Source organism: Drosophila mauritiana, chromosome X, assembly GCF_004382145.1.
Source record: "Drosophila mauritiana strain mau12 chromosome X, ASM438214v1, whole genome shotgun sequence".
NCBI classification, from domain to species: domain Eukaryota; kingdom Metazoa; phylum Arthropoda; class Insecta; order Diptera; family Drosophilidae; genus Drosophila; species Drosophila mauritiana.
The window spans coordinates 11,644,975-11,659,912 of NC_046672.1; the positions used below are offsets into that span (position 1 = coordinate 11,644,975).

Here is a 14,938-nt window from a genome sequence, read left to right on the forward strand (position 1 = left end):
GAGCGCCATCTGGCAGCACCGCTCAGAACATATGTTCAGTTGTCTGGTGGAAAGAAGAAGCACAGATGCGGCGCCTGGTGCGAAATTGGAATTGCCGATTGTTATTCAACGCCAAGTCCGGCCAAGAAATTGTCAGGCATGCCGGAATTCACCAGGAGGCCAAGATCAATGCGGTTCCCAAGGAAAAGAAAGTGGTTGAGACGGACAAGAATGGATACGGGGCCAAACATTGCATGAGTCTTGTCGAGTAAGTAGCGCAAACTTGTCGATTGAAGTTATCCGTGTAATTGAATATGGATATATTTCGGATAACCAGGAAATACGACTACGAGAACTACCTGTGCACCTTGCTCCTGCCGCGGGAACTGCGACGAGCTGCATTCGCCCTACGTGCATTCAATGTGGAGGTCTCCAGATCGGTTAGCGGCCATGTGAGTGGAGCATCGAAATTCCTTGGGGCTTATTTGCTAAGTTAGAACAACGTGGTGCCTTAAATTCAGAAGGAGCTGTTACTCAGCTGTTAACAGAGTTAATTTCTTGTACACTGAAAGAGTGGAATTTCTCTCCTCCCTTTTAAACAGAAACAGCGTACTTTTTTTAAACTTCTTTTTTCATTCTGTCCAACAAAATCGTTTATATAATGTATGTGTCCTTGCAGCAAATTGAGCCGCAAATAGCTAAAATGCGCCTTAAGTTCTGGCACGACTCCATAGACAAGTGCTTTGAGCCGGATACCCAACGATCGTACGTGGAGGACCAGCCTGTCCTGCGCGAACTGAAGCACACGGTGGGCAGTCGCAAGCTAAATAAGGTCTATTTGCGCCGTCTGGTCACAGCACGTGAACGTCCGCCCACCCATGCATTTGAGTCGATACGCGAGCTGGAGGAGTACACGGAACAGACCTTCTCCTCGCTATTGCTCCTACTGCTGGAGGTGGGCGGAGTGCGTGACCTGAATGCTGATCATGCCGCCTCCCACTTGGGCAAGGCCCAGGGCATCGCCACCCTGCTGCGATCCATACCGCTGGCAGGACGTCAGCAGGCGCCCTGCATTCCGCTCGAGGTGCTAGTGCTGCATGGTGTCAGCCAGGAGCGCATCATTCGCTCCAAGAGCGACGACAAGGGTGTCGAGGACTGTATATTCGATGTGGCCAGTGCCGCTAATACGCACCTAAAGCTCGCCAGGCAGCTGCACGATAAGGTGCCACCGCAGGTGCGCAAGATCTTCCTCTCCGCCGTGGCCACGGATGCATATTTGGAGCGCCTCCGCCGTGCTAACTTCCTGTGAGTTCCTTTGTTCTATATAACTTTGTTTTATTTTACGACAAACACAGAAGGCAACCAAGTTCTTTTTGTAGTTAAGATGTTATTTTTATTTGCCTTTTTATTTCACCTAGCTATAGTTTGTTTTTTGTTCAGTATTCATGGAGGGGACCCTTCTTATTAACAAACCCATAATAATAGAATAATTTTTCTATCTTATAGGCTAACCCACAAGAGCTGCGTAGGCCGCGACACCTTATTACCAGCACGTTTATTCTGGAAGTCGCTGTTTAATCGGTTCTGATAGCGATTATGTTAGTAGTAGTACGAAAAAATTCTTCATTGTTGACTTCTTTAATAAAAATTACTTTAAAATAAGAGCTCTTACTTTTTCTCGGATCAATAGAAAAGGATTTCCAATTTTTATAAGACTACGAAGTGAATCCGATCGTAGATCTTTTGGATGAAAAGGGTTAAGAGCGGTTGCAGGAATATCGCTATCTCGCTTCGAATCGGGACGTAAATACTATCGATGACATGTGCCCCAAAGGTTCGTCCCGAAGAAGGTATCGGTGGATACGATGCAAGACCCGATTGGTACAGTAGTTGCTAGCTGATTTCAGAGCGTTTCGGGAGCAGTTTTAGTTTTTTATGAATGTTAGAATTGATGTGGAAAGTGTGTGTTGGATATAAATGAGAACGGAGCAGTGCGACGATCGCTCAACAAGATAAGCACCGTTTGTTTTTGGTCCCGTTTCCGGCTTTCGGTTGCTGGTTCCGGGAAAATTGCAACGCCCCCTTATTCTTGGCATGGTGAGTTTTTGGCGCGCTTTCTTCGCACTCCTGGATTGAACTTTGTAAGCCCAGATTCCCTCTCTATTTTAGTTTCCGGCCTTTATTGCCTTTTTTATTTTGCCCACTTTGCGTTGCGATTTCGCTTCTCCTCGCATGTAACGGTTCTTGCAAGCCCCCTATCACACACAACGAAACGAGAAGATCAAAGAGAGGAGAAGCAAGGTGACCGCAATTTACGAATACTAGGATAGTGTGTGTGTGAAAATACGGTACTTTACACTGGTGGACGTTGAAAGTGAAAGTCAGAGTCAATATATAAAAATCCTGAAATGAAATAAAGTGTATCTGACTAAAAGCACCAAAATACAAAAAGAAAAGAAAGAGTAAAAAAAATATAAAAATACACAAAATTTATAATACATATATATCAAAACAAATAAAAAAAAAAAAACAATAAAAAATCTAAAAAGTTTTCGAATTTGAAAAGAAAACTAAAAAAATAAAACATAATTTTACCCTAACTTAAAACTAGTTCTAAGCAACTGAGCGCACGGGCCGAGCACTCGAGCCACGACAGCCGCATACCCTAGAAAACTCGATACCTGGGATATGTTCAGCACCCGAATATCCGGCGATATGAAGATCTTTGCCGCAGATGTTGCCGAGAGCAGCGGCACAGCAACATGCAACACGTCCGTACAGCAGCAGCAGTCGCAGCAACTCGAGTTCCGGCCACGAATGTCCGCCGGATCGCCGATCTCCAAGCCGGGACAGTGTCATCTGAAGTTCGGGAAGTACAACAATAAGACGGTCAATCTGCTGCGCCAGGTCAATAGTTGCCACAGCAGTAACAGCAGCAGCAACACTAGCAACAACAACAACGAGGTCATCAAGGGACAACAACAACAGCCAGTTCACTACTGCAACAGCAACAACAGTCACTCGTGGGCCCGAAAAAAATACTTTGGCAATGGCAACAACAGCAGCAGCAACAGTCTGCTGCAGCAGCAACAGCAGATATCTTCGTACTTCCAGCGGCAGCAGCAGCAACAGCAAATGCAGCTGCAACAAGAGAAGCAGGCGACGAACAACAACGATGAGCTGATGAAGAATCAGAATGTTGTCAACGCACTCGTGTCTGATTGCAACTCTAGCGACAGCAACAACAACAACAGCAGCACCTGCAACAACAACACTAGCAACACCAGCAACAATAACACTGGCAGCAGCCACAACAACAATACTGGCAGCAGCAGCAGTTGCATCAACAGAACAAAGCCAGCCAAATGGCTCAATGAGAACAGTAGCAGCAGCAGCAGCAATAACAATAATATTAGCTGCAGAAATAACAACACCAGTAGCATTGATACCAAGCGACGCAACTCATCAGCGGACGCAACTGCCGCCTACTATCGCAAATCGGAATCGGAATCCGGCAGCTCGGAAGGTGCAGCAGAATCGATGGAAACGGATGGAACTCGAACAGGTGGCTGCAACAGCAACAGGACCACTGCAGAATCGTCGAGTGCAGATGATGTCACTAAAGCAACCATGGGTAAGAGCCAGGATCAGGAGCAGGATCAGTCGGTCAAGCAGAGACCGCGACAGCAACCTCTGAGTTTCTGGAAAACTAATTACCCACAGACAAGCGCCAGTCAGCTTAAAGATGTGAGTAGTTGCTTAAATATGCTCTCAACTCAGGGCTTAATCCATGACTACTTTCAGAAGGAAACGGTAGCAGCAGTTGTGTCGGCGGCCGCAGTAGCAGCTGCAGCAGCAGCAGCAACATCATCGGAGCAACAGCAGCAACAGCAGTCACTGTCCATCGAGCACAGGCGCAACTCGGGCTACCAGCAGCATCAGCAGCACAACTACTATCCGTATTACTATTCGCAACCTAAGCAGTTGACCATTGCCTCGTTCCTGCAGAAGGAAATGCTTCCGGATAGCACTGAGAAGTCCAGCAGTAATACGGGCAGCAGCAACATGATTAGAAGTAGCAGCAACGGCAACAGCAACTTCTCACGGCATCAATATGGCCATCAGTCGACGGGGTCTGGCTACCAGCAGCAGCAGCAGCGGTACCGGAATGCCCAGAATATCTATCAGCAGTACCAGCATCAGCAGCAACATCATGCGCAGCAGCACACGCATCCGCACTTCCGGCGGAAGCACAGTGACAATGGCAGCGGCATCAACAAGAAGATGCACTATAGTCCACCGGGAAAGAGTGGGGATCCAGCGGACAGATCCGCATCTGGACAGCAACAGCACCACCATCCACATCAGCAACAGAAGACCATCGAGATCTTGGCCAGCAGCCACTTCAACGCCATGCACCGCCGGATGCAGGGTGGGAATAATAAGAACGGATACTATCAGCACAGCTATAACCCGATGACGGGCGAAGTTGGTTCCACGCCCACGCGCTCCGAGCACCAAAATATCTATAATCTTACTTATATTCACGTGGACACGGAGGCAACCGGCGAGACCGCATCAGCAGCGGGATCAACACCGGTGGTCAAGCCGTCGCTGCTCAGCAAGCCGAACATTTCGATAACGCCAGCTTCGAGCACAACGCCGACAGCTGTGGACAGAGCACTGCTACCGGCGGTTCGCTCCGTATCTGCTCCGGTGTCCGGTTCTGTTCTGCCGGCGCCAGCAAACCACGTACGAAACATGTTTCCACCGCCACCGCTGGCTATGCTTGGTAGCCACGGATTGCTGTCGCCGGTGACCACGACAACGCCCACAAAAATGATTAGCTGCGCCCAGCTAGATGAGGCCATAACTGCCGCGGCCGCCAGTTGTGACAAGTTGTCCACGAGTCCCAGTTATAATCAGGCGGGGCACTACATTATGCCGCCCCAGCAGCAGCAGCAGCTGTCGTCGCACCCAATCCCGACTGGAACGAGTTCACATCCTCCGCCGCCGCCCCCGCCACATATGTTCTTTCACTTTGCCGACGGGCTCTGCAATCCGGGTCAGGGTCACCAGGCGCCTCCAGCTACCGTGTGGCCACACTCTAGCTCTCCCTGCTACCCGGCTTCCTACGGATCCAGCAGCGGAAGCGGAACTGGAGCCGGAACATCACCGCACAACAATGATGGGAATGCCGGTGCACTGCGACCAGCATCGCCAGCACTTTCCTCATCCTCACTTGGCAGTGAGTCCCACTGGAGCGGTACAAGCAATCGCAGTCGGTAAGTTCGAGACGGACTGAGGTCAGGTGAGGCCAAGCTGATGATTGGGTCATTGCATTTATTTCCAGCTTGGGCCACAATGGCCACCTCTCTATTTCGCCAACTCCCAGCGCACTGGGATCTGCCCAGCTATCACCGCATCTGCCCGAGATGCGTGTGCAGCATCCACTGCACCAGCAACATCCTCCATCGCATGCCAGTCATCGTCCACATGGGCAGATGGGCGGACATGCAATGAGCTCCTATGTCCAGCACCGCCCACCGCCACCACCACCACATCCGTCCATCTCGTCGCCGAACCCGACGCCAGTTGCTGCTGGAGCCGGAGGGCCTTGGTATGAGATGATCCTGCCGCCCGATCGCTACTTGGCCCAAGCGCGAAACATTGAGGTCACCGTGCAGCCAGAGAAGCTCATCTGCATGTGCAAGTACGACAATCTGTCGGCGGAAATCTGGAAGAGATTCAGGGGAGCCCAGCAAACGCACAAGAAGTTTAAGCTTAAAATGCGTCTCTGGCGCTACTTGCACCTATGGATGCATGTAAGTTAAGATAATCGATGTGTGAACATTATTAATAGCAACGTAATATACAGCAACCGATGTTTGAGAGGTATCGCATCTGCCTAGTTGGATCCACCATCACGGGCTTCGGAACGGACTCATCGGATATCGACATGTGTCTGCTGCCCGAGCAGGGGGTACACCCCCACCAGCATCAGTACCACCAACACCATCACTTTCACAACGAGAAGCGAACGGAGGCTCTGATCATTCTCACTTTATTCAACGCGGTGTTGAAGGACACGGGTAAGGATAGCGTATTCCGGACACTGATTTCGGCACAGAGTGACTGTCGTTTGCAGAGGTTTTCCAGGACTTCAATCTGATCGAGGCGAGAGTGCCGATTCTGCGCTTCAAGGACATCAGCAATGGCATCGAGGTCGATCTTAACTTCAACAACTGCGTGGGCATCAAAAACACCTATCTGCTACAACTTTACGCCCAAAGTAAGATGACCTTCAGAGTCCTTTCGAATTTAAATTTAATTGTGTATTGAAAATTCTTCATGTTCTTGTCAATGAAAGCAGCTTAAACAGTTCTGAAAGAATTTGGTGTGCGTTTGAGTGCCTGTCCTAAATGTTTTTAAAAGCTATCTAGCAATCCTTTCAAAAGATAGTGTACAAGTAAGTTTAGAAATGCGAGTTATCGTCTGAATCCATTAAATATGTTCGATGTCAATTGTGTTTCCCACTTTGTATAGAGAATATGCTTTAACTCAAACTATGTCCTTGTAGTGGATTGGCGTACACGACCATTGGTGGTGATCGTGAAGCTCTGGGCGCAGTATCACGACATCAACGATGCCAAGCGCATGACCATTTCCAGCTACTCGCTGGTGCTAATGGTTCTGCACTACCTTCAGCACGCATGTGTGCCCCACGTCCTGCCCTGCCTGCACTCCTTGTACCCGGAGAAGTTTCAGCTGGGACAGCAGGACTGCCTGGATCTGGATCTCATCGAACCCATCGAGCCCTACCAGGCGTTAAACACCCAGACGCTCGGCGAGCACCTTCTGGGTTTCTTCAAGTACTATAGCAGCTTTGAGTAAGTCCCGATCCGATCTTGAATCCATTGCAGGTAATCTCCCATTGTTCGTTTGCATACAGCTTCCGAAACTTTGCCATCTCGATTCGAACTGGTGGTGTCCTGCCGGTATCCACATGTCGAATGGCGAAGAGCCCCAAGAACGATGTCTACCAGTGGAAGGAGCTAAACATCGAGGAGCCCTTCGATCTGTCCAATACGGCGCGATCCGTTTACGATGCGCCCACATTTGAGCGTGTGAAGGCCGTCTTTCTGGTCTCGGCACGTCGCCTCGATCACACGCTCGACCTGGCCACCATCTTCCGCCCCATTCACCACGTGCCCGAGCACTTTCCCCAGCTGCAGCACCAGCAGCAGCTTCTCCATCCCATTTCCGGTCAGCAGCGAAGTACTGGAGGAGGAGGAGAAGGTGCCAATCCAGTGTCCAGCACATTGAACCCAAATGCAGTCTCGACCTATGCCGAGACGACTGCAGCGCATGTCGCCTAATTGAAGCCCTTTAAATGGCAAACATAAAAAGAAAGCAAAACAACTTTATGGTACTTGGAAACAAGAATGAAGAAACTAAATGGATAGGTAATATGTGCAGCAATGTTAAATCGAAGCAGGAAAGCTTGTAAATTGGAATTCAAAAGAATCCGAACCGAATCCGTACGGGAAAGAACGTGAAAGCAGCCGCCCGACTGAAATCGAATTTCAATAGACTTTTACATTACATACACTATCTTGTTAAATGTTATTATATTCTCCTATTTATACCTTAAACACTCGAATTGTTTGCTCGAATTTCATTAATTATTGTAAACAGCCACGGAGGTGTGCGATGTTCGTTCCTCCAGTGGTGTGTATGTATCTTTTTGAAAAACAACATGTCAACCGAAAATGTAAAATTGCAAGTTCTGTAAATTAAAAAAGCAACAAAACAGCCAAGTGTCTGGAAACTCGAATTTAAATTCAATTTTCACATGCCCCAAAGACAAAATTCTTGGCGCACTTATTGGTTTTTTTTCGCAAGGGAAATCTTTATTTTGAATTTCAAACAAAATGTTCCATTTTCTTGAGACAAATAGTCGCATGGAGGAAGAATTAACTGACAATATATGGAAATATATACAATTTTTATTTCGTTTTAAAAACAATGATCAGGCATCTGGAACTGCATTAATATTATTAATAACTAACCTTTTCTGATCCTGATCATTTATTCCGTTGGTTCGGGGTTTGTTAATGTTTGCGTGTTTTTTTGTGGTGTTTTTTTTTGTGGTGTACCTATGTAGATCGGTAAATCGCAATGCGTTTTCCTATCAACCATTCGATATCCGATCTGCGCTGGAAGCATGCATCCGCTTTGGGGGATCCGCCAGCGTTCCCGAGCGATTAAAAATGGTGTATCCATGTGTTTTGAGTTTGATTTTGTTTCGCCTTGATTTTTTGTTTGCGTGATTTTCCTTGTTTTTGTTTGATTTTGTTTTCGTGTTTGTTAGGATAACAAATGCATCAAAAAAGAGTCCAAAAAATGTACAACAGTGGGCATACATATATGGGGATCGGTGTGTGAGTAAGCCGCTTTGGCTGGGAAAATGTTAAAACAGGAGCTAAAGATTGGCTGCTGCACTAGAGGCCAGAAGAAGGTTAGAAGATAAGCCACTTGGTGAATACATGTCCTGGGCGGGAGTGATTGCGTCTTTGTTAGGCTCCGGCTGCGAATCCTGGCTGGCAAAAGAGAAAAGAAACGTGTCGAGAAGTTGTCCCATCTTGTGTGGCGCCTCGCTGGCAGATTGTCTCATCCGTGGGCGAACTCCGTCTTGGGAGCGCACTCGTGACCAATTGCCAATGGCCGGTGGCCACTGGCAAGACGCCTGGCTATGACACCATGGCCCGCGGCGCTACGGGAACAGCGGCTGCAGCTGTGCATCCTGGCAGCCTACAGTGATTTGCACTCGACATTTCGATCATTCGACATTCCTCTCCCGTCTCAGTCTTCTTTATAACTTTGCAACTCCACATCTTGCCATCTCCGTATCCATCTATCACGCTGCCTCGTCTCGATTTGCCATCTCTAATGTCCCGCTTTCTCCTAATGTTCTTAGGTCGCATTGTTTCCCGCATCTGTCGTTGTTCCCGTGATAGTCCTATCTGCTTTGTCCCTGCTGCCTACTGATGCTACTCCTTGATGATGACTTCAAAGTTGAGTTTGTTGTTGTTTCGTTTGTGTTGCTTGTTATCGATTGTAGTTATTGCACCTCCAGCCGGATTCTCAATAAGGCTGTGAGAACTGATTCAAACTCCGCTCGCCCGACTGCGACACACAAATAATTCGGATTACCTAATACTCTTTTGATTCAGAAATATCACTTCCACACTTACCACGTTAAAGGCAACATCCTGGGATAGCAGACCGTCCATCTGCGATATTTGCCCAAAGTCCTGTGAAAGTTCTGGCTGCTGGGACAGAGCAAAACCGCTGGGCTGGGTCATCTGCAGCGACAAAGGTATCGGGTGCTGACTGTATGGAGCAGCATTGGCTACCGAGCTTCCTTGTGTTTGCGGTGCTCCACCAGTCCCACCGCCCATTACGCGCGATTTTCCCAGCTTGTGGTTCTTCTTATTGCCGCCTAGGGAGGCGCTTCGTCCGGCTCCGACTCCAGTGACTCCAATACCCGAGTTACCCGGAGAGAAGTTACCCGACTGCTGTTGAATGGGGCGATTCTGCTTGACCGCCATGATCGCCTGCTGGTGCTGGTTGTAGAAACGCGGCGGAATATTGCTCATGTTCATGAACATGCCAACCGGCACTGGCATGTTGCCTAGGGTTGCTGCTCCATGCTCGTTGGATATATAGCCAATGGAGTCGTGGTGGAGTTGGGCAGCTGCCCAACTGGGTCCTGCCCCTCCGAAGTTGTTGTTGCCACCGGCCGCGCCGTTGCCTCCGCTGCCCATGCCAAAGCCCATCATGGAGTTGGAGCTGGGAGCACCGTAGCCGAGAGGTGAGTTTCCGTAGGGACTACCTCCACTGCCACCATACTGGGCGCCATTCATTGCCTGTCCCACCATTTGTCGACCTTGGCCGTAACCGCCACTGCGATCGTAAATGGAGCCCGGTACCATCACTTCCTTAGCGTCGGCAATAATGGTAGACATAAAATGTGCCCCAATGTTCATGCTGTTGACGAGCTTCTTGGGCTTTTGGAAGTGGATGAGCGACTCCTTAAGGTTATTCAGAGATCCCTCGACGAGCACCTTACGGTCCTTGTAGAAGTTGAGCAGATGGTTCCACAGCTGCTGCTTGGCGAGCACTTTGGGATTGCCCACAATGATGATGCCGAACTTGGCCCGGGTAAGGGCAACGTTAAGGCGACGTGGGTCGTTCAAAAAACCGATGCCTTGACGCTCGTTAGATCGCACGCAAGACATGATAATGATGTCCTTCTCACGTCCCTGGAACGCGTCCACACTGGCGATCTCGATCTCCTGGTATAGGCGAGAGTGCAGGCTGCCCTGGTATTGCATGTACTGCACCAGGTACGCGCGCTGACCTTCGTAAGGCGTGATGATTCCAATTTGTTCCGGCTTGATGCCTGCCTTAAGGAATCGCGTCGTAATCTTTTCCACGTTGGCCGCCTCTGTGCGGTTGAGGAACGAGGTGCCGGAGCCGGCAATCTCCTCCTGTCCCTGCGTTACCAGGAAGAACATCGGTCTCTCCGGCTGTGGCCAGGGGAAATCCAGCTTAAGGCGACGATCCTCCGCGCAGACGCCGTTCTGCAGCGATCCCTCGTAGAAGAAGTTGGACGGGAACTGGGACAGCTCGGGGTGCATACGATATTGCACCTCCAGCCGGAACGGACGGATACCCAGAACCACCAGGCGCTCGAACAAACTTTGCGAAAGGCCGGCACGAGCTGCTTTCTTGCACATAACAACCGGTCCCAGCTGGCAGTGATCGCCCACGAGGATCAGCTGCTTGGCGCCCAGCACCACTGGCACCATGCACTCCGGCTCCGTTGACTGCATAGACTCATCGATCAGGATCGAGGTGAACTTGACTCGCGATAGACGTCCATCGCCGGCGCCCACGCATGTACAGCAGATAACGTCGGCAGCCTCCAGCAGTTGGTTCTCGGAGGCACGTTTCAGGCTGCGGTAGCGCTTTTCGTCAGCTGAGCTCAGCTCACCGGTCTCGTCTTTCAGCTGCTGCAGCTTCTTTAGCTCCGAGTTGGTCTCCATGTTACGGATTTGGTTGTGCAGCGCCAGGAAGCTTACCGGGCTATCGATGGCCTCACGACTTTTGGCGCAAACACGCACCACTTTAAGGTTTGTGCGGTGGATCTTCTCAGTTAGCTGATCCACGGCCGTGTTGCTGGGAGCGCACACCAGCACTGTGCCACCATGGAGCTTGACCAGCTGGTAAACGATGGTCGCCGAAGTTACGGTTTTGCCCGTGCCAGGCGGCCCTTGGATCAGCGAGAGCGGACGCTGAAGCGCGTGTTTCACGGCGTACACCTGGCTGCGATTCAAATCGGGCAGATGCGGGGCACTAAAGAGTTTGGGCTGCGGGCCGCGGAACAGCACCTCGTCGTTGGAATCCGCACGACCGTGGCCCAACAAGCGCGAGTAGATGAAGTTTGACACCGAGTTGCGATCGATGGCGAATTTGCGCAGAGCACGAGTCATGCGGTCAAATGACGTGCACTTCCAAATGAAGTCCACCGTAAAGTTGCTGGTGCACTTGACCGGGGCACTCGTTGAGGATTTCAGCTCCAGGCCGACGTCATCGCCGAAATTGTCCGGCACCTTGATAACGTGGCCGATCTCGCTCCACGGATTGTACAGCTCGCCCACGTAGTGCAGGCGCAGCTCGTCGCCATGCATGAGCTTCATGTCCGAATCGGTCTTCGCCAGCGTAAAGTAGGCAATGGTCTTTTTGTTGAGGCCGACGTCCCAACGTACCTCGATGTTCTCCTGCGTGGCCGACTCCTTCAGCTTTTGGTCGTATTCGGCCTCGAGGCGGACAAGCGGCCCAAAGGTCTTCTCGTACTGATAGCCATCCTCGTAGCGGAGTAGCACATGTGCTGGCTCCGAGTCAATGCCTGGCTTCTCCAGATCTTGGAACGTGGCCTCAATATTATCCTTCCATAGCTCCTCCAGCTTGTTGATCTGAGCGGCTGAGATTTGGCGCGCTCGCAGCTGTCCCTGTTCGCTGGGTTGCTTTACCAGCCAGGCCAAAAAGCAGCGGTCTGCAATTAGAGGCTTCCACTGCTCCTGGTCCCAGTTCATGTCCTTTAGCGAATTCTGGGCGGCACACGGCTGGCGGCAGAGCAGCACGACCACAGAATCGGCCTTGGCCGGAATGAAGCCAAGCACAAAGACGTTGCGCACACCACAGGAGTAGCACTCCAGGATTGTCTCGCCCAGGGGACCTTCCCCGTGGAGCGTCACCTCGCGGTGCTTGGCCCTCACCAGATGGTTGATGATGTGCGAACCGGAAGTGCTTCCACGACCGTTGCAAAACCATTTGCGGCAATTGTTGCACATGACCACCGTGGCTGGATCATGGATGCCGCAATACTTGCACGCATGCGGCGGCAGCTCCTTCACATACGAGCTGCCAGGCTCGTCGTCCTCCTCTTCGAACTGCAGATCGGCCAGATCGTTGGTGATGCTGGCCAGTCGTGGATGCGAGTCTCCGGCAGAGCGGCGTGACTGTAAATTAAAAAGGGTATATGCCATTTGGGTTTAGCGGTATGTTTTGGGGGACAACTCACGTGCATCTCGAGCTGATCATTCTGGGTCTGGCTCTGTGAGTTGGAGGGCATGGTGAAGTCGCGGTAATCATACTGCGTGGGTTGAGTATCCGCTCCCGGAAGCAGCTCGTTGTCGTCCATGTCCAGGAACGACAGCGCCGAGCTGGGCGCGTACGTGTCCACGCTCATGGCGCCTGTTGTTTCTTCTCACCCAAGGTGATTATGGTGCGTTTCCGAAGGGATCGTGATGAGATCTAGTTAGCAATGAGCATTGGCCGATAGGTACGTTACCCGGATGGGGCTGATGCTTACCTGCAGTACCTGTTCCAAGACCACGGATCGCTTGGTCAGTATTTCCGGAATTGACAAATACCTAAGCTTGGAGCGTGGCCGCGATGATTATGGTATGGTGATGGTGTCGTGTGTGCGTTTCGCGCTTTCCGTATTCGGGAGCCCGCCGTTCGGCGCTCTTTCGAAACTGTGGCTGTTGTGTGTTTTGAATTAAGTTTGTTCAAGAGTCCCACGCTATTGCGGTGAATGTAGGATTAAAAACACGTACACTTTCTTGCTCGTTCAACAAATTTGCCCGGCCTGTTTTGCCAGTAATAAATATACGTCAGTTTGCATTTGACTCACGAGGGGTCTATCGATAACCGCAGATGGCAACATCAATCGCTAGTGTTGACAGTAAATATTATCGGTGACGGGGTGAATAAAATATCGTTGAAGTATTGTGCCTTTAGTAATTCGTAAAATAATTTTCTTGCTAAATGCATAAAAAAATTACTGCTTACCAAAATATCTCCCAAATTTAAGAAATGAATAAACAAGCATAGGATTCCCGTACTGCGTATTTATTTATCGGTACTTATATATAGTAGACTTTATGATGAACTATTACAAACAGCATTTAACCATTAGGTTTAAATTGATACCGTTGGTACCGTTGGAATTATGCAATCTGTTAGATAAAATGGAGGAACAAATAAAACCTTCAAATATTTTCCACTGGTTAAAGTTTTAGTTGCGAATGCCATCATTATAATCAAAACTTTTTCCGTTATCAATAAATATATGATATCAATATATATACAATAATATGATTCATCAAGATTTACCTTCAGTAGCAAGTGTTCCTTGTTATTATTAGGGGAATTGAAAACAAAACAAGAGAGAATGCTTTAGTCGAGTTCCCCGACTATCAGATACCCGTTACTCAGCTAGTGTCTATGCGAACGCGAAATTTCATCATTTTTCTGGGATATCGATATATATTGGGAAATATTATGAGAAAAAAATTAAAAATTTTCTAAAGTGTGGGCGTGACTGTTTTGTCGGCTTTAGGGCGTTAGAGTGGGCGTAGCAGAAATTTTTTGGCAAATCGATAGAAATTTACAAGACTAATAGAATTAAAAATAAAAAAATAGAGAAATATGGTTCAAAAATGTGCCTTCTGCCTGTTGCATACTTTTAAACGTATCTAGTATTCCCTACGATCAACGGGTATAAAAATAGGATACACTTAAACTCAAAAACCCAAATCTTAAATAAACAAGGAAACCAATCAAATGTGAACGAATCAGCATAATAAAATACAGTCGAGGTTTTCCCATAAATAATAATACAGTGGTTACCTTAGATTGAACCACTTATAACTTTAACTTTGATTAGCTTAAAAAATATACATATATAGAAATACATATAGCCAGACAAATCAAAAATATGAGAACACAGCAGCATACTGCAGCCCAGAAAAATAATTGTAGCTTATATTCAATAAATAAATTGTGGGAATAGCTGGCGCAATCCGCAGCATTAAGTTTCCCTAAAATATTTCGTCTGTAGTATTGTTCCTGGTTTGAATCGCTGTTGATTTTCATTTTAGAATTAAAGGCGGTCGCACTTAAATTAGATTTGAACAATGTCCACCTATAACACAAAAACGGATTTCAAATATTTGTCATAAAATAACCAACTATGTAATATTTATACCATTTGTGAATTGACATCACTCACTTTAATTGTCTGCAATTTTTGGATGCAAAAAGCTGTACTAAACAATTACTTAACAGATCGAGATAATTTACGTGTTACCCGCTCGAGTCACTGAAACGGTTTGAGTTCAGAAAAATGTTTTACTTGAATTGAGCGAGGGCTTCATAAATTTACATTCATTCGCATGTACATATGTATGTGCATATGTTTGGGCATTTTCCTTAAATTGCGACAGCGAAACAATCAAAAAATGCGCATTCATCATTTAAAATATACACTTGGGAAAATAATTGCATAAACCTTAAAGGTAAATGTTTACAAATCTTGCTATTA

The 14,938-nt window shown here is 48.4% G+C and overlaps 4 protein-coding genes across 8 annotated transcripts; 2 read left to right on the plus strand and 2 right to left on the minus strand.

The window, feature by feature from the left end:
* Positions 1–25: 25 nt before the first annotated feature.
* Positions 26–1,641, plus strand: LOC117148213 (NADH dehydrogenase (ubiquinone) complex I, assembly factor 6 homolog). The gene is made up of 4 exons (XM_033315502.1): positions 26–247; positions 317–431; positions 659–1,284; positions 1,486–1,641. Exons 1-4 carry the CDS (start codon positions 66–68, stop codon positions 1,565–1,567), a joined length of 1,005 nt encoding a protein of 334 aa, XP_033171393.1. The 5' UTR covers positions 26–65; the 3' UTR covers positions 1,568–1,641.
* An 864-nt stretch (positions 1,642–2,505) lies between these two features.
* On the plus strand, positions 2,506–7,816 carry LOC117146526 (poly(A) RNA polymerase gld-2 homolog B). Of its 2 annotated transcripts, none has more exons than XM_033312793.1 (7): positions 2,506–3,726; positions 3,784–5,264; positions 5,333–5,804; positions 5,858–6,071; positions 6,128–6,271; positions 6,560–6,869; positions 6,932–7,816. In XM_033312793.1, the coding sequence occupies exons 1-7, from the start codon at positions 2,668–2,670 to the stop codon at positions 7,356–7,358; spliced, it is 4,107 nt and encodes a 1,368-aa protein (XP_033168684.1). In that variant the 5' UTR covers positions 2,506–2,667; the 3' UTR covers positions 7,359–7,816. The 2 variants fall into 2 exon arrangements, with proteins under 2 accessions (XP_033168684.1, XP_033168685.1); XM_033312794.1 differs by having other exon boundaries at positions 3,787–5,264.
* A 152-nt stretch (positions 7,817–7,968) lies between these two features.
* LOC117146527 (regulator of nonsense transcripts 1 homolog) lies at positions 7,969–13,264 on the minus strand. Of its 3 annotated transcripts, none has more exons than XM_033312797.1 (4): positions 12,923–13,264; positions 12,632–12,804; positions 9,237–12,569; positions 7,969–9,168 (listed from the first exon to the last, which is right to left on the minus strand). In XM_033312797.1, the coding sequence occupies exons 2-4, from the start codon at positions 12,797–12,799 to the stop codon at positions 9,127–9,129; spliced, it is 3,543 nt and encodes a 1,180-aa protein (XP_033168688.1). In that variant the 5' UTR covers positions 12,800–12,804; positions 12,923–13,264; the 3' UTR covers positions 7,969–9,126. The 3 variants fall into 3 exon arrangements, with proteins under 3 accessions (XP_033168688.1, XP_033168686.1, XP_033168687.1); XM_033312795.1 differs by having other exon boundaries at positions 12,632–12,813; XM_033312796.1 differs by having other exon boundaries at positions 12,632–12,864.
* Positions 13,265–14,240: 976 nt separating this feature from the next.
* Positions 14,241–14,928, minus strand: LOC117146939. 2 transcript variants are annotated; one of them, XM_033313588.1, is made up of 2 exons: positions 14,627–14,928; positions 14,241–14,539 (listed from the first exon to the last, which is right to left on the minus strand). In XM_033313588.1, the coding sequence occupies exon 2, from the start codon at positions 14,488–14,490 to the stop codon at positions 14,278–14,280; it is 213 nt and encodes a 70-aa protein (XP_033169479.1). In that variant the 5' UTR covers positions 14,491–14,539; positions 14,627–14,928; the 3' UTR covers positions 14,241–14,277. The 2 variants fall into 2 exon arrangements, with proteins under 2 accessions (XP_033169479.1, XP_033169478.1); XM_033313587.1 differs by having other exon boundaries at positions 14,603–14,927.
* Between the last annotated feature and the right edge of the window lie 10 nt (positions 14,929–14,938).

Coding starts and splice junctions, on each gene's coding strand:
- LOC117148213 (XM_033315502.1), top strand. CDS start 66: ATGCGGCGCCTGGTGCGAAATTGGAATTGCCGATTGTTATTCAACGCC. Junction 248..316: donor CATTGCATGAGTCTTGTCGA/GTAAGTAGCGCA, acceptor TCGGATAACCAG/GAAATACGACTACGAGAACT. Junction 1,285..1,485: donor CTCCGCCGTGCTAACTTCCT/GTGAGTTCCTTT, acceptor TCTATCTTATAG/GCTAACCCACAAGAGCTGCG.
- LOC117146526 (XM_033312793.1), top strand. CDS start 2,668: ATGTTCAGCACCCGAATATCCGGCGATATGAAGATCTTTGCCGCAGAT. Junction 3,727..3,783: donor GCGCCAGTCAGCTTAAAGAT/GTGAGTAGTTGC, acceptor GACTACTTTCAG/AAGGAAACGGTAGCAGCAGT. Junction 6,272..6,559: donor GCTACAACTTTACGCCCAAA/GTAAGATGACCT, acceptor ATGTCCTTGTAG/TGGATTGGCGTACACGACCA.
- LOC117146527 (XM_033312797.1), bottom strand. CDS start 12,799: ATGAGCGTGGACACGTACGCGCCCAGCTCGGCGCTGTCGTTCCTGGAC. Junction 12,570..12,631: donor ATGATCAGCTCGAGATGCAC/GTGAGTTGTCCC, acceptor TTTAATTTACAG/TCACGCCGCTCTGCCGGAGA. Junction 9,169..9,236: donor AGGATGTTGCCTTTAACGTG/GTAAGTGTGGAA, acceptor TGTGTGTCGCAG/TCGGGCGAGCGGAGTTTGAA.